Source organism: Balaenoptera borealis, assembly GCF_965194805.1.
Source record: "Balaenoptera borealis genome assembly, chromosome: 6".
Taxonomy (NCBI): Eukaryota; Metazoa; Chordata; class Mammalia; order Artiodactyla; family Balaenopteridae; genus Balaenoptera; species Balaenoptera borealis.
The window spans coordinates 122,254,586-122,281,348 of NC_138863.1; the positions used below are offsets into that span (position 1 = coordinate 122,254,586).

At 41.0% G+C, this 26,763-nt stretch overlaps 1 protein-coding gene across 1 annotated transcript in view; it reads left to right on the top strand.

Moving 5' to 3' along the window:
• The first annotated feature begins 283 nt into the window (after positions 1-283).
• CNTNAP5 (contactin associated protein family member 5) overlaps positions 284-26,763 on the top strand; it is an 862,652-nt gene continuing 836,172 nt past the window's right edge. The window contains exon 1 of the mRNA XM_082397815.1: positions 284-441. Within this exon, the coding sequence (XP_082253941.1) occupies positions 360-441 (82 nt within the window). The 5' untranslated portion in view covers positions 284-359. The remainder of the gene's footprint in view (positions 442-26,763) is intronic.

The following is a 26,763-nucleotide window of genomic DNA, read 5'->3' on the forward strand; positions in this document are numbered from 1 at the left end:
CTGCCGACGAGGTGCAGTCGGCGGTCGAGCGAGCCCGGCGCCTGCCGTTGCGTCGGGTCGGGGTTTGCACCTTTAAGGAGCGGGGCGAGGAGGAAGAGGCGAGCGAGGAAGGCGAGGGCTGCCGGCGGCCGTTGCGGGGACAGTACCTCCCTCCGCAGCTCCGGAGAAGCCCCCGCCACGCTTTCCGTAGAGCGTTTGGGCACGGGATGGAGTGAAGCCGCGAGTGCCTCTCCAAGGCGGGGTGGGAGGGGGTCAGGCGGAGCAGAGGAGAACGAGAGAGACAGAGAAGGAAAGAAGAAGCCGCGGCTGGCGCCTGCGAATTTGAGATTCGATTGGGAGGGACCTCTTACTCGGGGGAAATGGATTCTGGACTACGGCTGACCAGCGTTTTCACTTTGTTCTTCTCCGGCTTGTGGCATTTAGGATTAACGGCGGCAAACTGTGAGTACCAGGAGCTGGGGGCGGGCAGGCGAGGTGGGAAACGCTGGCGTTTGGAAAGACACTCAACTGTCCAAGCGTGTTCAATTGTGTCTACTCTGAGCAGAGGAAAAGGGGGGGGGGGAATGCTGATTGGTGTGTTTCTATCACTCTAACCATCCCAAAAGTTAGCAGAGCTCGAAGGAGCCGGCCCCGTTGGATTTCCTGCCCTTCTCCCCGAATCGCAAAGTTCGGGGGAGAAGGGAAGGTTCTCTGCCCTCAGCCTCCCGTCAGCTCCGCGTTCTCTGCCTGCCTGGTCTCAGCCGGGGCTTTTCCCGAGCAGGGCCCCCGGTTCAGACTGGATGCACCGGGGGGCTGAGCTTCCAGAGACAGAGATGCTCCCAGCCACCGCACTCGGTGACAGCGGCTCGTTTCTGAATGCGGCTGCCTCGCTCGGGTTTGTAGTATGCCCAGTGCCTCACAGTCCATGGCTTTCAGCTCTCTCCTAGGCAGAAGGCCCCAGTTGGGGTATCTTGCAACCAATGGTCGTCGGTTTAACAGGGTTGGGAGTTTTGGCCTAAGAGTCATGGTCCGTTGTAGTCAAACCACAAGATCAATGGCTGACCCTGGTATAGGAGGAAGAGCTTTGATGCGCACTCCACCCCCAAAATCTTTGTGCCAAAGAACGCATAATGAGCATGCACTAAGTGTACACGCTGTCGTCCAAGCTCTAACCTCGGCAAGCGCAGGGCATTTAATTTAATAGGCAGGAAGGCTGGACACCTGGGGATGTGCCACCTGCACTGTGTATTTAAAGAACCTAGTTTGTCAAACTTGAATAAATCTCTGGAGCCATCAGAGGTTCAAGCTCAATTGCTCAGCTGCCTCTCTAGGCAGAGAAAGGGAAGTTTTTCCAGCTCTGGAAACTCCTAAATGAGAAAGAATGCAATTAAGCCGTCTGTGTTGTTTCCAAAGATGGTTTATCAAGGTTCCTCAAGTTTCTGGGCGTGCTCCCTTATGTGCGAACCCCACCGTGAACCTCAGAAATATCTAACCGTATTGGAACAGTTTTGATACTTTTTTTTTTTTTGGACTCTGAACCATCACTGTTAGAGAAGGGTAGGAAGACCACTTCCTACTTACAAGTTTCTCTACCTCACTTCCCACCCTTCTTAAGGTCCTAAGAGGACCTTAAGAAAGAGATACTCAGCCCAGGGTTATACCTCAAGGGAAGACACTTAGACAAATGTCATTTACTGAGAATGGTCCAAAGCTGAGCCAGTGTTTCTATCTGTGATTGGAAGTTTTGGGGATCCAAAATCGATAGTTAGTGGAAATGAGTTATAAAGAGTTTATTAAAGTTTTTCTTCTAAAGGAGTGCTGAAGAGGTCAACCTCTTTTAAAAGGAGGGGCCAAAGGGCCTTAGTTCAGAAATTATTTCAGAGAACAGGTAGAGACAGGGTAGAATCTGATGTTTCTCTCCTCTTCCTCCTCTCCCCACACCCCCCTGCTCCTCCTCCTCCTTTTTTCTTTTTGTAAGTAGAATTGTTCCCATGGTGCTTTAGAAAAACATCTAAGTGGTTCAGTAAGAGGAAGTTAGGCACAGTACCGAGTTAGTTTCTCTACTTCCTAAAACACTAGAGGTCAGTATTGTCCTAATGATGCAAAGGTGTGGCAACGAAATAGCCGTGTTTTTCCTTTAGCACATTTACCTACCTGAAAATAGTGACTATTTTGAAGATTCACAAAGGAGGGATGAGGAATAAGGGTGAAATAAATAGAACATACTCTATAGGAATATGGTTTGGGCTTCCTTATGTAGCACCTTTTCTTAAGAGCAAGGAAAAAAATTATGGAATGGCTTTTTCTGTAAATTAATTGAATTATGGTTAATGTTATAATAATGCTCGTAAAACCTAAATGGTATGAGTTTAAGGCTCATGCTTACCATTACTGATGCAGCAATAAAGCTAATTCTGAGCATTTAAAATAAAACTTTGTGATAATGATCTTTAGTATTTCATCAGGGACAATTTAATTTACCTGTTTCCAATCAGCATTTCAGTTGAATGCACGCTGCTTGCTAAATATTTTGGGGTCAGTGTTCCTAAAGTATAATGTTAAATGTTTTTATTTTGCCAAACAAAATATATTAATTCAGTGAACAATAGAATAGCAGCAGAAAATTACTTCTGAATTCAATCCTGGTGGTCTTCGAAACCTATGATGCAGAACCTCGAAGGAAAAAAAAAATTAACATTCTACAATTCTTCTAGACTTTTATTGTCCACTTTGACTTACTAGTTATGTACAACCCATTAACATTTAGATGCATCTAATGAGGAAAAGAAATCTCCTTTCAAATAGTCAATTTGTGGAAGCTTATAGATAATTTGGAAGATTTTTTCCCAAGATTATTATTTTTATATTTGGAAATAATACTTCAAGTCATTCATGACAGTCGTCTTGGAAATGGATTATTTATCCAAGATGCTCCGTGGTATACTTGTGAACTTCGCTCAAGTAAAAACAACTTTTAATTGTTTCCATTCTTCTAATAATAATTTTTGCTGTTGTTATTGCTGTGTGTATGTAGGATGTGTGTGTGTTTGTGTGTGTGTGTGTGTATGTGTGTTTAATTTTCTCATAATCTGAGCAAAACTTGGGAATTTAGCTGTAAGGGAAAAAAGAATGCTTACCCAATTATAGATTTTATAAATTTCTAATTAAGCAAAATTAAATAAAGTTAGGTTAGAAGGCCAGCTACAGTATAGATAATATGAATCTGTGCAGAGAACATAATTACCCACCAGTAATAAAAACTCTGGAAATTCCCCAATTTCGGATTTTCAGGATATTAAATAGCTATAACACTTCCTTTGGGTTTACCCTGAGGGAATTAGTTAATTTCAAATGATATGATAGGCCAATGTTAAATGAAAAACCATTTTACATATAGTATCAGCTCCTTTGACACAAGAAGAAACAATGTGACTTGATAGTTGGTTAAAGTGAAACCAGGAGTTTGAAATGCTAGGAGTTCTAGCCCTAGTTATGCCACAGCTAAGATGTCAAATGCCCATCAGGTGATGCATCGTTTCTGTGCTCACAGCTCAGGTATAAAATAGCAATTGAGATATGTATCTACTTCCAAAGAGAACAGCAGCTCAAATTTTACAGAGGAGATTCTTCAAGTAATAGGTACGTTGAAAGACTATTATAGTGGGAGAACTTGCATTCAGAAGATAAGAGGAATGCAGAAGACACTTAATAGGGTCACTGTTCACTTTATTTGACAATAATTGGATGTTACATGATTATAAAGAGCCTTCATTCTGACCAATCAGTCACTTTGGATGATCTCCAAGCATCTTATCTCTTTGTTGCTACATATTAGGTTCACACAGATAACAGCCTTGAGAGAGAAATAAAAAAACTCTTTACCCCTTTCATCACAGGCAGAACTTTATGGAAAATATAGGGAAATGTCAATCATATTCCTAAAGATCTTCAAATAAAGAGATGCACTGCACCATGAGTTAGCTGAAGCTCACACACAAACACAATCAATACGTAATACTATAAATAAACAAACATCAGATTATTTTCAGCAGGAAGGTGTTTGCGGTATACTTTTTTGTGGCATTTGTGGTCATCCGAAGTGAAAGAAGCATTATAATGCTGGTTTGGAAGAGTCCTGAAGATTTTCCCATGGTTGAATGGGCTCGTCTTTCACCATCCATATGAACTCTCTTGCCTTTCTCTCCGTATAGTCCCCGTCTCCAAACCAGATTCATATTTCCGCAACCGAAGAATATGAACAACTAGACTAGGAGTTTTCACACAAGGGTATAGACTTATAAGAAAGTTAGGTTCTATAAGAATCACCTTACTCACCCCCGCCTCTTATTCTCATTCTAATGAATGAGTGTCTTCTAAGTTGCAGTTTTCTTTTTTCCCTGCCCCTCTTGCCTTTTCTTTCTTTAGTGGGACCCAGTTTCTCTTTACTAGATTGCCTTACTTTTCAGTGTCCATTTGTTACAAAACAAAATAATGTGGTATCGTTCGCAATGTTCCTAAAGCCTTTAGTTGGTGAACCAAAGCCCTTTATCTTATATGCCAGAACTCTGCTGAAATATGACCTATATATACAAAGCTAATTATCCTTGTCATTTAGGACAGTGAGGAGATGCTCTAGTTACCTGAAAGGCCAGAATACAAAAGTCATTAACTCAATAAGGCTTTATTTTGAAGCTTCAGTGGACTCATTTGGAGCCTAATGACATTTTTTTAATTCATAGGGGAAACTGTCTTCATTCATCACAATGCTGACACTTTCTGGCAGATGTCCTTATAAAGGTTATTGACTTATCCTAATGATGTTGGTGCATTAAGAAGTTGGATCAAATGATTATTAAGGTCTTATTTGTCCCAATACATTTTTGTCTTTAACAGTTGATATTGCCTACTGGTCATTTCATTTGGATACTTCTGGGATAATTGTGCTCAAAATTGTTAAGCAATTATATTTAGAATAACAACTTAATAGGGGTTTAATTCCTCGTAACTGCTATGCACTTTGTATCTCTCACGCCATGTGCCGTGTTCGCATAATTTGACAAGGCAGCACAGCCAGGTAGACTTTATTAAATCGGGGTTACAGATGACTAAATTTAAGGTTAATAGAAGTTAATAAATTTCCCAGGATCATAAAGCTAAGCAATGAAAAAAATTTTAGGACCTGGACCTATATCTGTCTACTTCCAAAGATCAGACTCTTTGCAAGATATGAAATTAATTCGCATGCATTCTGATGGGGTCTATGTGTGAGCATCTGTAGAACGTTGCCTTGGGATCTGTGGTCAGCATCTGCAGTCTGTCCATAGCAAAGGACATGGAGGCAGCCGCTTCCACAAGAACCAACTCCTGAGTTATACCTTCAAAAAACAACCACACAGTTGGAATCTAGATTTGATGCAAGATGCCGAACATCACAATGGTCAGAGATAGGAAGCCTCATATCTGGAGGAGCACCAGATGATTTTTCTTCTACAAGTTTCAGTTTAAAACTTGATAAGGAAAGGGCATAAGCTTGCTGAAGGTTTGTGACCACACACACACACAACAATGCCATAAAAAGTACCTCTGTTGGTGTCATGTCTTGTAAGTCTATAGATGCCAGACCAAACATATTAATTATCAATAAATAGCAGGTATGAGCTTCCTTTCTCAGCCGAAGGCTGGTCCTGAATGGACTCTGCCTAATACTCTAAATTTCATCCAGTCACTCCTCCCACATTGCCTTATTTCCAGTTTATGGAACTCCGCCGTCCAAAATGAGCCATGTTTTCTCACATCTCCTTGCATTTATTTGCATATGCCGTCTACTTGATCTAGAATGCCCTTTCACATTTTTATCTTCTGTCACTTTCTCCATCCCCTTCTCCCCCAACACACACACTTTCCCCAGGCTGGGTCAAATGTCTCTTTATATTACTACTATATTTCCGTAACACTTCTTAGAGTGCTTGTCTCCCCAACTAGATGCACATTTCCCTGATTATCGTATTTTATTTGAAAGTCTATAGTCAGTATCTAAAATACTGGGCAAATGCATGGATGAGAGAATAAATGAATGGGTTCCAACTAAAATTTTTCATTTCTAAACTAAGATCCTTCTATGGTCCAGCTGCTAGAATCTTTTAAAATGTATTTGTTTTATGGGGTTTTTTTTTTTTTTTTTCAAGTGACAAGTATTACCTATTCTAGTTTTGGGAATGTTAAGAAGATGTTAGCATGTGCAGCTTTTAAGTGAAAGAGCAGAAGTTTAGATAATTTGACTGGATATGGAGCTGATAAATGTGCCCCTGCCTTTACACAGGGCTGCACATTTCCATGAATTTGCTGGCATGATCTTATTTCTGTGTCAAATGGCTACTTGTTCCTAAAAGAGAAAGTCTCTCCATTCATTTGACCTCAGTACCAATTTTGAGCTAACTTTATTAACTTGCTTTTGCAATTTTAATGAGTGTTTCTTATATAGTCTGAAAATACACAGATATATATTGCTATAAAAGTCCTTCTTCATAGCCCAGGTTTCAGTATAAAGAGGAAACGTTTATTTAATGGGGCTTTAGTCATAAATTACTGGAAAGATCGTATTTAATTGCAAACCTACAACACTGCCTGATAACATAATCCTGAGTCTCTGATGTCATCTTCTTAAGCTGTGGTTGGGAGAAGATTTAAGTGTTAAGCATATGTGTGTGTTACTCATCTGAAAAACTTGTTGAAGAAATGAATCCCAACGAAAGGTTCTCTTTCTTAAAGTCAAGTTTTTCTATGAAGCTGGAGAAATAAAGATGCATAAGAAGATAGAGTCCATGACCCCAAGGAACTTTGAACTTGAGCAGCCAGAAAAATAAATCTTTAATCACATCAAAGTGATAAATGCTATAATGATGGTAAGCGCAGAGTGTAATGTAAGGCACAGGTGAGCATCTCAAGCTGGCTGGGGCATCAAGGCAGGCTCTCTGAGGGAAACAGAGACCTAAAGTCAAACTTCCCATCTGGAGAAAGGAGGGGAGGTTATTTTACAGGCTTTCTGTGTTGTAGTGACTGTACTTGTAAGAGTGGCTTGTAGGCATAGGGGTAGAATAAGAAACTAGACAACTAGGTAAACATGGGAGTCTTTGATTTTTACTGTTATAACTATGGAGAGTCATCAAAGGATTTTGTACATGTAATTAGAGAATACTAATCAGATTTTTGTTTTTTAAAAAATCGCCGTGTGAAGGATAGATTAAAATGGGCGAAGGCTAGTAGTAAGAAAGCCAGTGAAGAGCTTATTACAATAACTCAGGTAATAATTAATAAGGGCCTAAGGAAGAAAGTTTCAGAATCTGCAAAGGTCATAAAGAAGCAGAAAGAAAATCATGAGCCAAGTCAATTCAAACCCTAGGAATCTATGAGCTAGTAAACTCACAGAAGGCACAGATTTGTGGTTAAAATGTATTCTGTAGCTTCTCCCATTGTTTTTGACAAATGAGAGCTATAGATGCTAGAAAAGGTGCTCTGTTTTCTGAAATGAAGTTCTTCTCAGGGAATGCCAAACGACCATATTCTCAGTGCAGTATATTTCATATTTGCATGACACCATATAGCCCATGCTGTCTGTATCCATCATGCTGATGCATCTTGTAGTCTGTAAATTATGCTGGTTTTTGTCAGCAGAGTGAGAACTAGTCATTAAGGATGATGCAATTAAATCTCAGCGTCCCATTCTCATCCCTCCCCTCTGGCAGGGGGGTAAACTACGGATCATTACTACTATCAGAGGTCGCTCCGTGGAAAAACAAACAGGGGAAGTTGGGTAAGCCATGTTGATTTCCCATCATTGGTAATTGATTTGCTGGCATAAATTCCATGTCTCTACATTTCTAATTGCTTTTGTGCATATTCTCGGGGGGTTGATTAATGCCATCTGTTCCTTGGATCAGCTGAATTGATTGAGTTTTAAAGGACGACAACAGCAATGTTGAAGATAGAAAGTGAAGGAAAATGCCAAAACACAGCTCGTGGTGTATATTATTTTTAACTCTCCACCTTTGGAAGCAGATCTATCCTTCTGAAGACAGTCCAAGGCAAATAGCAGTCTAAAGAGATTTGCCTAACAGACAGACGCTTGTAGGTGTGAGTCTAGGCTACTGTTTGCTGAATATATATGTTCAGTTCCCTTCCCCCCCTCCTCCCCTCCCTCCCATTCTTCCTTCCTTTCCCCCTCACCTCCTCCCTTCCTCCCTTCCTCTTGGTTTTCCTTCCTCTCTTCCCCACTCCACTCTCTGTCATGTGGCCATGTATTTTGGGTATTACCATTGGCTTTTGCCGGATTATGTTAAGGTGGGAAAAGAGGGGAGAAAAACGTCTGTTGGATGCTGGTGCTGCCTTGTGTGTGGGCACAGTCACCAAATGTGAAACCTCCATCAAGACCTATTCTAAGGGCAGTCCTGACAGAGATCTGCCACCCACTGCACTTGGGAAAGCCCACTGGATTCCAACGCCCTCACCCCATCTGTCCCCAAACAACTCTTCTGTTAACTCCATTAGTCCCTGAATCTGTAGATGTGAGAAAAAGCCCTTCAATTCATACAGAGAGGCCCTAAGACACAGAGCCTCACTGGGAAAGAAAATATAGGAATTTAAATCTGTACTGAACTCTGCTGGACTGAGAGAAACAGACCTTTTCCAAAAGAAACGTTTCTAGAAGAGATAGAGCTGGGTGTTTGAAGGAGGGGAAGAGAATGTTCTGAGTTGGGGAAAGGCAAAGTAGAGGAATGTTTATAATGTCCAAGCAAAGTGTCACCAACTTCCTGGTTTTGCCCAGACTGACCCTCTGTATTACAAGGGTGAACGTATTATACAACAGGTGGGCCATGGGGAGGTGACAGAGGACAGTAGAAAGGGCATAGGTCACACAATTCTGGGTTGATGTGACTCTCACTCAGTGAGTATTTCCTATGGATACTAACATGAGCCTTATAGAATCAGTGTAAGTATATAACATGAGTAACTCAGTATAAATCACACATGACGTGGGAATTCAATAATTAGACTTGTCATAGTTAACAATGAACCTCAACATGGATTCTCTCAAAATCAGTTACAATAGCAATCAAGGCAGAGACAACTACATTTCCATTCTTAAGCAAAGATGGAGGGGCTCACTCTCCCTTCATCACAGGGCTGAGTGATTGCCGAGGCAGATGGAAACGTTCTCATTTTGACTCCGATGTCAGAGGGACTCTGGGCAGAATCGCTCTCTACCTTACAGAGACACGTGACTGTCTGGGTTCCTCACTTAATTCCTGGGCTCTGTCAAGGTGTGATCAGGTATGATCCCTGCCTCTGGGCTTTGGCCAGTGAACCTCACAAGGGGAGTGGAGAAAAGAGCTTCCTGTAGAAAAATAAGGAGCCTATCCCCTCCAGAAAACCCTGGCAGAAGATATCAGCCTTAGGGAGGAGCATCCTTGAACAGACCTTGAGAAAAAAATCAGTGAACCTGAGCAGAAGTATATGTAGTGTTCCCAGTATCCTAAGCTCTCCGTTTGCAGGAGACTCGGGCAGATGGAAGTTAAATCCGAAGGTTGGGAGAGCTGTGCTTTCCTTCTGGGTACTGCTGAAGGCTGCTTTTGGTGGATACACAGTACAAGTGTCCTCCTGTTCTTGTAAATGTTGGGTTAAAATCAGGTACTGCTACAACGCTCGATGAATTATAAATGCTAATCCACCTTCAGATGCATCATTCTTTCATTCGTTCATTCAAAAAATACTTATGATGTGCCTACTATGCACTTATTTCTCTGTACGTTCATGAAAGCCTACTGTTCATTGAAAATCAGTTGATGAGGGGGAGATTTGTATCGCTGTTCACATAGTCCAGAAACATCAACAACAAAGGATAGTAGTACCTCTTCAAATCAAAGCCATGGCACTGGGGTCCTCTACTCTAGACTTGCTCATGATATTAAGCACCTCTTTCCTCTTCCTGAGTCTTTCCTCTTGCTTCCTTATCTTCAATGTTTCTTCTCCTTCCCTCCAATTTGCCTTCTTTTTGATGCTCCCTCCTTTTCTTCCTTCTTCCCACCTCCTTCCCTTCCCCATGTTCTTCTCCTCCTGTCCCCTCCCTGTCTCTCTTCCGCACCTCTCTCTCTCTTTTCTATCCCCCTTCCTTCACTCTGCCTGTTTCAATTAACATTTAGTAAATGACTTTTTTTTTTTATTGTTTTATGGCCGAGGCTAATGCTTTTTAAACTTTGCCATTGAAGTGCTGCTGGACGGAAAAAAGAGTGCAAGGAACCCAGGGGAGTCCGAGAGCTCAGCTTCACGTGGCCGCTGAAGCATGTAATTTCTTGAATTTTGTCTTAAACACTCAGACAAATTTGCATTCTGCTCCATATTACATCCCTGTGTGTATTATGAGGAAAATATTTTCCCACAATCTTTGATTAAAAATTGATGAGCAAAATTGATTCATTTAACCCATGTAAAGGGCCACATACACCCAGGGGCACAGTCCTAAGCTTTTTGGCTCTTTCCCTCTATTTACACCTTCTAGGATTCCTATATGAACGAGAACAACTTCCCTGTCTCTCTCTCATCTTGGAACAGGTAGCTTCCTTTCCCGTCAACTGTGCCTGGTCTGTGGGCTGCAGATTATGCTTAATCGATAATGGGAGGTGAGAAGAGCTTATCAGTTCACAGGAGGAAAGGAAACCCACAAGTCTACTTGGTGAAACGGGGCTTTTGGGAGGGGCTGTGGGTAAGAAGTCTGCTCAGCCCCACTCCAAGTCTGCGCCACACTCCGTGGCAGTCACCTGGCGATGTGCTGCCCCATGCACGGAGCTTACCTTTGAGTAAATGAGCTCTGCCAGGTTACAGGATTGGGGTCAATGAGGGCAGATTGTTTTCTGATTGGAGATGGGCTGAGCTCGCCAGGATATTAAAAGAGAGATTAATGCCTCTCCTTCTACAACAATCAGGAACCGTTCGACAGAGTCACAAGAGATGAAACCAGCAGATTGGAATGTCAGAACATTGGAGATGAGAGATAAAGTTAAGTGATGTGTTTCTTCCCTGGAAGGGCTTCCACACATACACCTCATGCTAGGGGTGGTACCTGATGGGCTCATTCTGTTCCTCCCCACAGTTTGATGTGATAATTATCCTCTTCCCCATTCTAGGGTGAGCATGTGCCAGCTTGGACCATCAGGTGATGTACCCAGGATCAAATAGCTTGCAGGTGGTCACCCTAGGATGATAACACACATTTCCCTGATTCCAGAGTCTATCCTCTGTTACACTCTATCTGCCATTCCCTTGAACCCAAAGCTAAGGCTGAGCTATTCTTGAACTTGAGATGATCAACCTTGCAGACCTTCTCTCTGACCCAGGGTGAGAAATGCCTTATCAGTCTAGACCCACAGATTCCTCCCCCATGTGCAGGTCATCTTATTCTAACCTTGCAGGCGGCACTTCCCCCATAACTCGAAATCCCTGTGGCAAACCGTTCCTGTAAGTCTGGCTGTTTGTAAAACTTGGTTGTCTTACTCGCTAAAGCCTTTACCGTTAAGGCTCTGTGCCCATCACTAGTGGCCTTGTGGATTCCACGGTTATTGCCCGCTGTTAGTGTGTCTGTTCCTGTTTCATGCTCCCTAGAGACCTTCCTCTCTAAGTACAGTATTTTCATCACTCCATCATACTGTACCCCTCCTAGATTTTGTTAGATGGATGTTCTATTTTATTGTGTGTGTTTTTTTTTTTAAGTTGGTGCTAATAAGAAAACCTCTCTGTGTGATACTTCGATAATATGTTCTAATAAGACAAGGACTGGCTTGCATTCAGATCTGTTTTCTGTCTTCGGGCTGCAGAGTTCACCCCATATCCAGCCCCTAACCTCCTTTCACCCAGTGGGGATAGATGGGAGGGAGGGTTTTGAACAAGCACATGCTGAATACTGTTATTCTGCACCACAGACGAGGTCCCATAATGAGCATGTGCTCTGCAGGCCTCAGAGAGTCTGCTTGGCAGAGAAGGGCCACCCCCCACTGCGTCCAACTTTCTTTCGTCGCCAGCTGCACGGAAAGCCAGACCCAGGAATTCTGTGCTTTATTCTCCAGCTCCCCTGCCTTTGTCCCTTCGACTGGGGCTATTGTTTGGCTGAGTTGTGAGGTCTCTGTGTCGCCTTGGTCCTCTTTTTCAGCTATTTACGTGTCTCAGTGGACCTTCTTGCTTAGGTTTGAAGAGGCTGAGTGACTTGTTCAATGGTCAGCACACTCACAGCTTTGCCTCTGTTCCTCCATCCATAGCTGCCATCAGGAAAGGACGTGGCGGATCCCAAAGTCATTCACACTGACTGAGGAAAAGAATCAGTGCTGTGTTCTAGCTCTCAGAAAGAACGAGTGCTCCAAGAAATAAGACCTTAAATATTTAAACTTATTTTAGGAGGAGAATGTTTTGGTTTCCAAAATGAAGTCTTATGCAGAATTTCTATGTAAAATAAATTACACATATGGCGGCTTTGGGGGAAATGGGGAGAGGAGATGCAGAATCCTATCACTCAGCTGACTCTCCTCTCTCTGATTCTTCATGGAAGTACCACACAAAGCCTTCTGCCTTACCTGTAATTGTAGGAATCTCCAAGTTTATAGTTTCATGCAAAGGTGATTAGGCATTTGAAGGTTTTAGGAAAAGTGGGGGTGGTGGCCTCAGTGGTGACCAACACTTGGCTGGTGTGAAGCGGCAAGGCCACCCGGGGTGCTTGCCACCTGCATCTGGTCTGTTTGCATCAGTTGATGACCTGATGTTGGGGTTATTAAATATTTTAAATATTACCTCTGTCCAGGTACCCATTATTAACCCTTTGAAAGTCTGTTTTTTTTCTTATTGCTATTTTATATAAGTCTCAGGGCAAGGGTATCTTATTGGCATTTAGAGATTTGAAAAGATAGTAGCTTGTCAAACAAATGCTTCCTCATTTTGATCTTCTTAATGTCAATAGACATTCTTGGGTTAAAAAAAGATTATCTAAAAAAAAAAAAAAAAAAAAAAAAGATTATCTTGTGAAGGTCCTTGAATTATCCGCCTCCATCCCAGATATTCCCCTTTGACCTTTTTTTACTTATTTTATTTTTTATTGAATACAGTTGATTTACAGTGCTGTATTAGATTCTCCTGTACAGCAAAGGGATTCAGATATACAGTCCATTCTTGTTAATCACAGGATACTGAATATAGTTCCCGGTGCTGTACAGTAGGACCTTGTTGTTTATCTATTCTCTATACAATAGTTTGCATCTGCTAATCCCAAACTCCCAATCCATCCCTTTCCCACCCCCCTCCCCCCTGGCAACAATAAGTCTGTTCTCTATGTCTGTCAGAATGGCCATCATAAAAAAGTCCACAAATAACAAATGCTGGAGAGGGTGTGGAGGAAAGGGAACCCTCCAAAATTGTTGGTGGGAATGTAAGTTGGTGCAGCCACTATGGAAAACAGTATGGAGGTCCCTCAAAAAACTAAAAAATAGAGCTACCATATGATCAAGCAATCCCACTCCTGGGCATATGTCTGGAGAAAACTATAATTCAAAAAAGTTACATGTGCCCCTTTGACCTTTTCAAAAGAAGGGTATTTCATGTTGGCCATACAGTGAATGGCAAAATAACTACTTGATAAACTGAATTATAGACAGGTTAAGTGAAAGCCAAGTACAGACAGCATGCCTGGTTTAGGGACAGTACAGGGGCAAAGAGCTAGCATACAGTCGAATGCTCCCTCCATATACTCAGGCCTATATCTCCTAACTTTCATGAGCCCCTCTCAGTGCTCCCTAATGTTAATGAATGTGACTAGACCTGGTGAAAGTGCACACATGAAATTAAGTTGTGGCCTATCTGGATTCAATCTTGGTTTCTGGTTCTGGTTGGAGTGTTAATTGTCAGCATATGCTTGCATGTTTGCTTAGTGTACCGTTCAGGCGGAAGATCTAAATAGACATTTCACCAAAGAAGACATACAGATGGCCAAGAGGCACATGAAAAGATGCTCAACATCACTAATCATTAGAGAAATGCAAATAAAAACTACAACGAGGTATCACCTCACACCGGTCAGAATGACCATTATCAAAAAATCAAGAAACAATAAATGCTGGAGAAGGTGTGGTGAAAAGGGAACCCTCCTGCACTGTTGGTGGGAATGTAAATTGATACAGCCATTATGGAGAACAGTATGGAGGTTCCTTAAAAAACTAAAAATAGAACTATCATATGACCCAGCAATCCCACTACTGGGCATATACCCTGAGAAAACCATAACTCAAAACTAGACATGTACCACAATGTTCATTGCAGCACTATTTATAATGGCTAGGACATGGAAGCAACCTAAATGTCCATCGACAGATGAATAGATAAAGAAGGTGTGGCACATATATACAATGGAATATTACTCAGCCATAAAAAGAAACGAAATTGAGTTATTTGTAGTGAGGTGGATGGACCTAGAGTCTGTCATACAGAGTGAAGTAAGTCAGAAAAACAAATACCGTATGCTAATGCATATATATGGAATCTAAAAAAAATGGTACTGATGAACCTAGTGGCAGGGCAGGAATAAAGACACAGAGCTACTAGAGAATGGACTTGAGGACATGGGGAGGGGGAAGGGTAAGCTGGGACGAAGTGAGAGAGTGGCATGGACATATATACACTACCAAATGTAAAATAGATAGCAGTGGGAAGCAACCGCATAGCACAGGGAGATCAGCTTGGTGCTTTGTGACGACCTAGAGGGGTGGGATTGGGAGGCTGGGAGGGAGACGCAAGAGGGAGGAGATATGGGGATATATGTATGCATATGGCTGATTCACTTTGTTGTGCAACAGAAACTAATACAGCATTGTAAAGCAATTATACTCCAATAAAGATGTTTAAAAAAAAAAAGAAAATCACGTTGCATTGACATCTACACTGTACTCACATATGAGTGAACTCCAAATACTCCTGCTTTGCATTCTTTTTTTTTAATTGGACCTATTGCTTTATTTAATTTAATTAATTAATTTACTTATTTATTTTTCGGGCTGTGCCACGCAGCTTACAGGATTTTAATTCCCCAACCAGGGATTGAACCCGGGCCAACGGCCGTGAAAGTGCCAAGTGCTAACCACTGGACCACCAGGGAATTCCCTGCTCTGCATTCTTAATAGAATTGAAAATAATACGTAATTTATAATACTATATATACACACATATATACACGTACACACACACACACACACACATATATATAATAAATTTGAGATGTTATTAGTTTTCTTTCATGGTTAATATGCCAGGTAGAATTTTACATGTGTATACACTCTACGTAAACTGCTTGTTCTGGAAAATGTCAAAATTTATTATCCCCCAAGGTCAGTACTGACTTGGGTGTCACCTTTGTGAATATTTACCTCTCTAGATAATGAATTGAAATGGGCATTTGGATGGAAATTAATATCTATTTTCTGCACTCAAATGTGTTTTGCCACAAGAATGAATAAATGCTGTTGGGAGGCATGCAGACGTGTCCCACCGTGGAGACTCTGTTTCAGGGTGATGTTCAGTAAGCATCCTTTGCATTCTGATTTATGGTGAGTTTGGTTTTTTTTATAGTTCTTTCACATGATTCTTTTACCTAATGGACAGAATACAAAACTTCAAACATATTCATCTTGACATTTCAGTAACATAATCAGGAGATAATGATACGTGAGCATATGGGTAATAAGTACACATGGAATTAATGAGCAACTTGGCCTTGGGATTTATTTAGGACACGCTACTGTTACCTGAGAAACACAGAGCTCCTTCAACAGTGATCTAATTCAGTGTAGAATACAGGAAGAGACATAAAAGTACAAAGTGTTTCCTTTGGTTTTGAGCTATTGATTTTTTGTTTTGAAAAGAACCTTATGATGTGTCATGTGTTTTGGAGACATGATATATATGTCTGTGTGTGTGTGTGTGTGTATTTGTATGTTGCTCACATCTTTCTTAACAAAAGTCAGCGTCTCACGCATATCCAGGCATCTTTTAATATATCAAACCAATTTGAAATTCTTTCTAAAATTGTGAGTCTACAATAGAGATACTCCCTGTTGTCCTTTCATCACTGTTTTGGGGTATTAAGTAGCAATATATATCGCTACATATATGTTCTGGCTTAAAAAGAACTGGTAAGACATTTAAATAAAAGTATAGTTGTGACAGGTGCTGTGTGCTGTTATATATGCACGGTATGTACATACGCTTTTCTCTACCAGTGTCCACACACATTGCATTCTTGGTTTTGTCACTTATAAACAAGATAGATTACTTTAGATGTCATGTCAGCAAATCTTTTCGAGCTGTTAATGGTCTGATAAAAGACCTGGACTTAGGAAAGAATATTATAATTAAGTACAGACTGTGGCTTCATAGTCAAGGGACTAAACCACTGTGAAAATTCATTAGTAAAGTTAGTCCGAGAAACATCTGAGCAAGTGAAAAAAATCAATTCCAGGGGAGAATATATAACTCAACTGATGCTCTCACCCTTGTTGATACGTTGTCTGGGGTAAAGATTTCTGTTTTCTGGATAAATATCCATTTTTGTTGCAAAATTCAATTTGACTTATTGGGTTCCTGTAGCTAAGTGTTGTGAGTCTTTATTGGGGAAATGATGTCATTTGGTGTATGGGAAAATAAAAATACCTTGCTTGATAGCCAGTGAAAGTCTCATTTTACACACCACCCAAATCTCATCCCACATTAGAAATGAAAGCCAAGATGGCACCTTGCTTCTTGTGCTGGGAAGATATGATTCCTGGAAGAAGCCTAAAGACATTGGGAGATTTCTTTGTCCATATTTGCATGTACATGTGCACACATACGTGTTCAGTGCCTATTCATTTAGCTTGGGCTTCTCTTTTAAAACAAATTAAACCTGGTATTAAATCAGTTGTTCTCAATTGGAAATGATTTTGCCCCAGGGGACATTTGGCAATGTCTGGAGACGTGTTGTCACAACTGGGGGCTTGCTACTAGCATCTAGTTGGTAGAATCCAGGGATGTTAGGAAACATCCAATAATGGACAGGAATGCACCCTACAACAGATAACTATCAGCCCAAAATGTCAAGATAGCCAAAGTCTGAGAAACCCTGTTTCAGCTGTCAGTCATTGACGGATCATCATGTATTAATTTTAAAAAATGCCCAACACACACACACATACACACACACACACACACACACACACACACAACTTCCTTCTAACATCTAGTCTTGTAGAAGGATGTTTGGAGTAGAAGAAGATATACATCCGGTCTTGAGTTTGCCACTTACTGGCCGTGTGACTTTGTGCTCATCGTTCCACATTTTTCCCCAATACGGGTGAAGATATCCACACAGACTACCAGCTGTTGTGAATAAGAAATGAGATAAGGCGTGCCTTTGGAGAAGCTGTACACATATATTTTTGATATATTGATACTTATTAGAATTTTTATTGTTTAGAGGAGTCATGTCCTGGCTGGACTGTCCCTAAGACTTTACGCAAACAAGAGATGACAGGGGTGCTGTGGGCACAATGTGAAGTGGGACCAAGGGGACGTGACCTGGACTGGGAGTTGGAAAGGTCCATTTTTCAGTTTTTCTAGTTACCTTGTGGTTCCACGTTTAGTCTTGTCTTGAAAATCATCTGGTCAGACCGCCTTTGGTAGAACACCATGTGCTGTCATGCAATAGCTAAAGTCCACTTCATAGCTAAGTATTTTCCAACTATTTGTCATTTTCTTTTCTTTTCATAGCCCTCCCCCCAGCATACATATACACGTGAGAAGTTCTGAGATGAAACAAAAGGTACCAAATTGGCCGAGGCAGGTGCTTCTGAGGTGACACAGCCCCATGGCTCAGGAGCGATCCTGAACCAATCTATTCAGAGGACAATTTCTACCTCATTTAGCAGCTCAAAGATCAGTTAGATAAGGGTCTTAGCTTTGATTGGTTATCTGCTCCAACCTAATCTTTGATTTTTAAAATCAATTAAAGCAGAAATACAGTCTTTAACTTTGTCATTTCAATGGAAATAGGATGGTTGGACTTGGCCTTGGCATCTCCTTGAGTTCTGCTTTTTGAAAATGGCAGATTATGAGGCTGAAGAATTGGAAAAGGGACCTTTGAAGTTGTGGTCCAGCCATAACCTGCATAACCCATGGAGATCTCCACGTTCACTAAAAGCATTCCAGGTAGTTGCCTACTCCATCTTACTTCTCATAAGCATAGAAATATGACTTCACAGGACAGCTCACTTTCCTCTGCAAAAATTATAAGGAATAGGGCATCCTTCCTTCCATTGTACCTAAGTCTGCCTCCAAGTCACCTAACCATTTCCCTTAGCTCTGCTCACCAGACCATCCCAAACCAAGGCTCCTCTCTCTTCACCATGATTTTTCTGCAAATACTTGAGGACAGCGACCCCATTTCTCTTGGTCTTCTTATCTCTTCTTTTCCTTTATTTTTTTGACCACATGATTCTTCCTCGGCAGACTTCCCACCATCATCTGCCCTTGTTTTGTACATATTCTACTTTGTCAATGATGTGCGTGTAAAATATAATGTACAGAATGGAACAATCATTCCTCCATATATGTTATTCCTGATTGCGGGGACCACAGTGTGATGGCCATAAAGAACCCTGGGTGGCAGAGGAGATACCGGAAGGTTTTATAACCACGTAAACCCATTTTAGACATAAAAAGTCTAAAATGAATCAAGCTGGATGTCACCAAAGAGATGTTTAAAGGCCATTATTGTCTCTTCTTCCTCCCACTCGCTGTTTTCACTTAATTAGCCCACAACTGATATAAATGGTTCTCCTCACTTTGCTCAAGGGTATCTTGCAAAATTTCATCTTGCTGGTTTCTCCTAAATTGAGTGAACTATGAACTTTCATCTTCCTTCTGTCTACGCAGATCTTCCCTCATGGTCCAGTTCCAGCCCTCTCTTCTCTAGTCTTAATTACTCTTGCTTTCCTCTAAACTCTTAAAGTCTATACATTATAAGTTACATCTTTAAGCTCTTAATTACATACTGCCTTTTATTGGCCTCTTTCTTTTCATTCAGAATTCATCCAATTACAACTCAATGTGAAGAATTGCAGTTTGTATAGTCTCTTTGCATATATTACAAAATATGATATTGTATAGTCTCTTTGTATATATTTGCATATATTAATAGTAATATAATAGTAATAGTAGCTACCACTATTGACTGTTTACTGTGTATTAGACCTTGTCGTTCATATACATTACTGCTACTTTACTCCACAACTTTATGTGGTTAATATTTTTTAAGAAACTGAGGTTTAGAGAGGCTGAGTAATCTGCCCAAGTCCATACCCCTATGAAGTTGTTGACCTGAGATCCAACCCTGGTTTCTGATTCCAAACAACTATTTTCTTTCCCCTGAGGACAGGATGGTAGACCCTGGCAAGGAGCTGAGCTCCTAATAGTTTCTCAGTCTATTCTGGTTGATTGGAGGAAATCACATCAGTTCACAATATTTTCTGAGTACCAGTTACAAACTAGGAACAGCTTTTAGCCTTTGGTGAAAAGAACATGTTCAACACCTGAATATGGACCGTGGTGGAATACAAACCAGGGCATTCCACCAGCCTGGAGATCCACCTCCCCAAGGCCTCCTTGTGGAGATAATGGTTTATATTGACCCCCTAGTCAGTAGTTACTCTCTCTGCTTTTACTCTTGCTTAAATTTTTTTATAAAGCCCTTGGCTGTTCATATCTCCTCAACTCTTATGATCATGGATGCTGTGAAATGATCACAGCATGTTTGGGGACATCTATCATTCAGGGTGACCTCAGCTCTGAACCCCAGCTTTTCAAATGTTGTTTTAGCACCATCCTCACAGCAGAAGGAAGCAATGATAATGAGGAAACATACACACACGATTTAAAACAACACACACACACACACACACACTGCACACGATTTAAAAAAAAAAAAGTTTCCTGGAGCACCAATTTCATTCAAAGTTTAAGAAATTCACATTAAGGAAAATACAGACATATCCTGGAGTAGAATTTCAAGTCTCATGGAATGTTCAAATGAAACATAAAATTTCAAACATGTGTCTGTCTTCTAAATGTGTATCCAGAAGTTCATGGTTAAGGGTTCACTCTTCTCTGAGTTAGGGACTCCTTAGAAAACAAAACAAAACAAAATAAAACAAAAAAACTTTGTAAAGAGTATCCCTGAATCAATTTCCATGGGCCAACAGTAACCTTTCAGCTTGGTCTCCACTTGAAAATGTCTTTCTCCAAACATTGTGGTTTTTTTTGTTTTGTTTGGGTTTTTTCTTTTTCCCTTAAGACAGAGTTACTAGGTCATGTTATGACACATAATGGTGTCATGGTATGTGTCTTATCTCTCAGCACCCTCTGATTAAAAAAGAAAAACAACAACAAAAACACTGTATGTGCATTGATAATATTAATGCTCACTTTCTTTTTATTCTAATACCAATTTTTACATATAGCTCCACTGTTGGTTTTATGTCTTGGGAAAGAATGTAGAATAAAATGATATTGACAGAAGCCCCATCCCTCTGCCTGCCCTCCCCACCTATCCCAGCCTTCGCACAGGAAGTCCTGCCCTAGACTCTGCATTAGGACTCTTAAGGATTTCCATGTTGTGTTTAAGAGGTGCTGCAAATCCCCCAAAATACTGCACAGATCAATATGTGTGTATGTGCATCTGTGCATTTTTCTTCAATAAAGATCGTACATCTCACCTGATTTCCAAAACACCCAGAAAAGATTTTCGAATGACCCAGAAAAGATGAAGAGGGAAAGACACTGCGAGCCTCACTACCTTGCAGGTACTCAGGGAGGGGAGGAGGGGAAGGTCTTCTTCTAGATGCCAGTGATGGTGATTTTTTACCTAAGTGTGCATGAGCTGTGTGTTTTTTCTCAGCTCCTGACATGATGGCCATGAGCTCTGGGGGACTGAGGGGAGTGAAAAAGAGTCCCTCAAAGGGGCAAAGCCATATAGAACGTAAAAGACAAGGACAGGGAAGGGAAACTTTAGAGATTTCACAATTTTGCCGGTGGCCAGATATGCACATCGCAAACAAGGTGGAATTAATATGGATGAACAGATTTATTACAAAGAATAGAGATTAAAAAAAAAATATTCAGAGCCTATCCCTTTGTCCTTTCTGACCCCTCCCCTGCCATCTCTCCACAAAAGAGAAAAAGACAGACAAGAATAGCTTAATATCTAGAATTTGCAAGTCTCTGAATATCCACCAGAAAACAGCTGTCCCCCACTGAGAAAGCACCAAAACTTAATCACTTTCCATTGCATTGGAAGAAAGATGGCTGAGGTATCCATTTTTTCCTGAAAACGTCAGGTGCCCACAGCAATTAACTAATCACACTCCTACCAGGTCAAGTTACAGGATGAGGTACATTTCATACAAAAAAAGATGACAATTGGGTTGTTAATGCTAAGGGGACTTTCTACAGAGAGATATGAAAAATGATGTCACCAAGGCAAAGGCACTTTATGTCCCCTGAGTAATCCTGTGCCTTGTGAAGAGGAAATGAGTGTGGGGACAGGCTGAGGAAGGTGATGCAGCCATGAGCAAACATTTTTTATGAGGTTAAAGAATATCCTGGAATGGCCGTAAGATCTCCAAAGTAAGAGATTTCTTTGATACTGAAAATTCAAAAATCCCTAAGACTGGGCTTGAGAGAGCAGCTTGTTCAAATCCTCTTTCCTGAGCATCTACTATGGCCTGAGAATTGAGTCCTTACTATGTGGCAGCAATAATAAGAACAAGGAAAATGATGAGGAAGACTTAAAATTTATGGACACTTATTGCAGACCAAAACCAATTCTGTTCTTTATATCTATTAGCGTAGTTAATCTTCCTAATAACCCTGCATGGTAACTATACGTTGAACCCTAGTTTACGGGTAAGGAAACAGAGACACAGAGAGGTAAAGTCACCTGCCTAAGGTCACACAGCTGGAATGCGGAAATGTCAGCTCAGGCAGTCTGGTTCCAGGACCCGCAATCTTCATGTCAGAGGTTGGCCTCATGTTCCTCATCTGACGAAGGAGAAAATGAAGGTGGGTCAGGTGAAGAAACTCAGCCAAGGTTTATCACTGATGCACAGAGATTGGCTGGGACCATATTCCATATCATTATATTGGAATTCAGCTCTAGAAGGGATGCTGGTTCCTAACTCTGGTGTCTCCCACAAATCAGGCAGGAAGGCTGTAGCTCCACTGGACTTCAGCCTATCACTCTGGAACATTCCATGGCTTGTGGCATTGAACTCAGCCTCACTGCTCTCTCATTTTCTCCTAGGTCCCAGGTACATTCCAGTGAAGTCAATGACTCAAGTATAAAGTATAAGATTGTTAAAAAAAATTCGGCTCAATAAATTTGAAAGATCTTATTGACTTTATTCAATGATTTATGAATGGGGCAGGATCCCATCTAGCAAATAGAAAGGTGCTCTGAGAAGCTGTATAAGGTGGACGACTTTTATCAGCAAAAGGAGGCAGAACAAGGAAGTTGCTAGTAAAGAGTGGACTGTTTTAGGCAAGGTCACCTTCCTTTGGCGGAAAGCAGGGGTCTCCTAGTGCTAATCAGTGACTGCCGACCAGTGACTGCTTAAAACTGCATTCCTGGGAAAGGCTGAAACGGTTAGGGAACTGTTGACCGAAACCACCTGCCTTGGCCAGACCCACTTGCCTGAGCTGTCTCACAACAGGAGGTCCCGATAAGGAACATGGTGCTGCCACTGAAAACTAACCAGGAGAATCTGGGAGGGGCCAAAAGGAGGGAGGAGACACCAGCCTCCCAGAAACCCTCCCGCTGGAATCCACCTTGGCTGAGCAATGTGCACGCCACCAGGAAGGACCCTGAGTCAGACCAAATGTGGGCCAAGTAAGACGATTGGCCAGAGACAACCCGGAAACTAACCCCATCACCATAAAACCCGAGACTGTGAGCCACGTGGCAGAGCAGTTCTCCTGGGTTCCCTTACCCTGCTGCTCTCCACCTGGGCTCTCCTTCCAAGTAAAGTCTCTTGCTTTGTCAGCACGTGTGTCTCCTTGGACAATTCATTTCTGAGTGTTAGACACGAGCCCATTCTCGGGCCCTCGAAGGGGTCCCCCTTCCTGCAACAAAACTGCAATTAGTTTAGGCATTATGCCTTGGTTTGGTGACACAGGCTTAGCGCAAGTGACCCCATCTTGAGCCTGTTGTCTCTTTTTTAACAAGATATAATCTCCTTATACGGGAATGTGAAGTCTTCCGCAAGCCAGCCCCTCTCTCCCTTTTCAGCCGTATCTCCCTATGCACTTAGGGTGCATTTATCCAGTGCCTATTGTGTACTGTTGATATGCTCTAGTGGTATTGAGACAGCCCTGCCTTATGACACTGTAAGGGGAGGAAAAATAATTTTTCCTCTACGTTTTCAGGTTCTTGGCTGTGATCTCCCTGTAATAAAAGACAGGTTAACAGGAGAAAAACAAACAGAAGTTTAAGTTTAATAACATGTAAGCCCCCTGTTTACCTGGGAGAGACCCCAAAATACTCGTAACTCCCCCAAATGGCTCAAGACTTTATCCAAGTACTTACTCAGCTAAAGACAAAAGAAAGATGTTGGGCTGGGCAATTATGAGAGGTTACCAGAAAAAGACACAGTGACCAAGGGTAAGGTTGTTAGGCAGATTTAAATCCATGTCTTCTCCACAGGAAAGAGTTTCTAAAGACTTAGTCATGCAGCAAGGGAGACACCCTTATAAACGCAAAGGTTTCCTACAGGAGTGTAGCTTCTACTCAGTTTTCAGGGTTTCGCCTGTGTCTACTGTTTCTTAAAATTAACCAGTTCAAGATAATCCTTATGCCAAAGAGGCATGTGTTGGAGTGGCATACTCTGCTCCCCTTCAACACTTAGAGGCCAGGAACAGAAAGGTCAATGGAGCATTGTTCATGATGATCTTGTTACTGAACAAACTTCATGTGCCCGATGCACACTGAGGCCAAATAAACTGATATGTTGGAGTTCGGAGCAGAGGAAGGTTTACTGCAGGGCCAAGCAAGGAGAACAAGTGTCTTGTGCTTAAAACCCCCAAACTCCCCAGTGGTTTTGGGGAAAAGTTTGTTTTCTTTTTTTTTTTCTTCTACATGTTTATTTTTTGCTTAATGGCTTTTGTTTTCTTTGTTTGTATGTTTGTTTGCTTTTTGGAAGGGGTTGATATGTCTCTTGTCTCTTTAATTAATTTATTTATTTTGACATCTTTACTGGAGTATAATTTCTTTACGATGATCTGTTAGTTTCTGCTGTATAACAAAGTGAATCAGCTATACATATACATATATCCCCATATCTCCTCACTCTTGCGCCTCCCTCCCACCCTCCCTATCCCACCCCTCTAGGTGGTCACAAAGCACCAAGCTGATCTCCCTGTGCTATGCAGCTGCTTCCCACTAGCTATCTGTTTTACATTTGGTAGTGTATATATGTCAATGCTACTCTTTCACTTCGTCCCAGCTTACCCTTCCCCCTCCCCATGTCCTCAAGTCCATTCTCTACACCTGTGTCTTTATTCCTGTCCTGCTGCTAGGTTCATGAGAAACATTTTTTTTTAGATTCCATGTATATGTGTTAGCATATGGTATTTGTTTCTCTATTTTTGACTTACTTCACTCTGTATGACAAACTCTAGGTCCATCCACCTCACTACAAATAACTCAATTTCGTTTCTTTTTATGGCTGAGTAATATTGCATTGTATATATGAGCCACATCTTCTTTATCAACTCATCTGTTGATGGACACTTAGATTGCTTCCATATCCTGGCTACAGAGAACATTGTGGTACATGTCTCTTTATGAATTATGGTTTTCTCAGGGTATATGCCCAGGAGTGGGATTGCTGCATCATATGATAGTTCTATTTTTAATTTTTTTTAAAAAAACCCATATTGTTCTCCATAGTGGCTGTATCAATTTACATTCCCACCAACAGTGCAAGAGGGTTCTCTTTTCTCGACACCCTCTCCAGCATTTATAGTTTGTAGATTTTTAATGATGGCCATTCTGACCGCTGTGAGGTGATACCTCGTTGCAGTTTTGATTTGCATTTCTCTAATGATTAGTTACATAGAGCATCCTTTCATGTGTTTGTTGGCAATCTATATATCTTCTTTGGAGAAATGTCTATTTAGGTCTTCTGCCCATTTTTGGAATGGATTTTTTTTTTTTTTTTTTTTTTTTTATATTGAGCTGCATGAGCTGCATGTATATTTTGGAGATTAATCCTTTATCAGTTGCTTTAATTGCAAACATTTTCTCCCACTCTGAGGGTTGTCTTTTCATTATGTTTATGGTTTCATTTACTGTGCAAAAGCCTTTAAGTTTCATTAGGTCGCGTTTGTTTATTTTTGTTTTTATTTCCATTTCTCTAGTAGGTGGGTCAAAAAGGATCTTGCTGTGATTTATGTCATAGAATGTTCTGCCTGTGTTTTCCTGTAAGAGTTTTAGAGTGTCTGGCCTTACATTTAGGTCATTAATCCACTTTGAGTTTATTTTTGTGTATGGTGTTAGGGAGTGTTCTAATTTCAGTCTTTTACATGTAGCTGTCCAATTTTCCCAGCACCAATTATTGAAGAGGCTGTCTTTTCTCCATTGTATATTCTTGCCTCCTTTATCAAAAGATAAGGTGACCATATGTGTGTGGGTTTATCTCTGGGCTTTCTATCCTGTTCCATTGATCTGTATTTCTGTCTTTGTGCCCATACCATACTGTCTTGATTACTGTAGTTTTGCAGTATAGTCTGAAGTGAGGGAGCCTGATTCCTCCAGCTCTGTTTCTCTTTCTCAAGATGGCGTTGGCTATTTGGGGTGTTTGGTGTTTCCATACAAATTGTGAAATTGTTTGTTCTAGTTCTGTATAATATGCCATTGTTAGTTTGATAGGGATTGCATGGAATCTGTAGATTGCTTTGGGTGGTATAGTCATTTTCACAACGTTGATTCTTCCAATCCAAGAACATGGTATAGCTCTCCATCTGTTTGTATTGTCTTTAATTTCTTTCATCAGTGTCTTATAGGTTTCTGCATACAGGTCTTTTGTCTCCTTAGGCAGGTGTATTCCTAGGTATTTTATTCTTTTTGTTGCAATGGTAAATGGGAATGTTTCCTTAATTTCTCTTTCTGATATTTTTTCGTTAGTGTATAAGAATGCAAGAGGTTTCTGTGCATTAATTTTATATCCTGCTACTTTACCAAATTCATTGATTAACTCTAGTAGTTTTCTGCTAGAATCTTTAGGATCCTCTACGTGTAGTATCATGTCATCGGCAAGCAGTGACAGTTTTACGTCTTCTTTTTCAATTTGGATTCATTTTGTTTCTTTTTCTTCTCTGATTGCTGTGGCTAAAACTTCCAAAACTATGTTGAATAATAGTGGTGAGAGTGGACATCCTTGTCTTGTTCCTGATCTTCGAGGAAATGGTTTCAGTTTTTCACTATTGTGAACGATGTTGGCTGTGGGTTTGTCATATATGGCCTTTATTATGTTGAGGTAGTTTCCCTCTATGCCCACTGTCTGGAGAGTTTTTATCATGAATGGGTGCTGAATTTTGTCAGAAGATTTTTCTGCATCTATTGAGATGATCATCTGGTTTTTATCCTTCAGTTTGCTAATATGGTGTATCACGTTAATT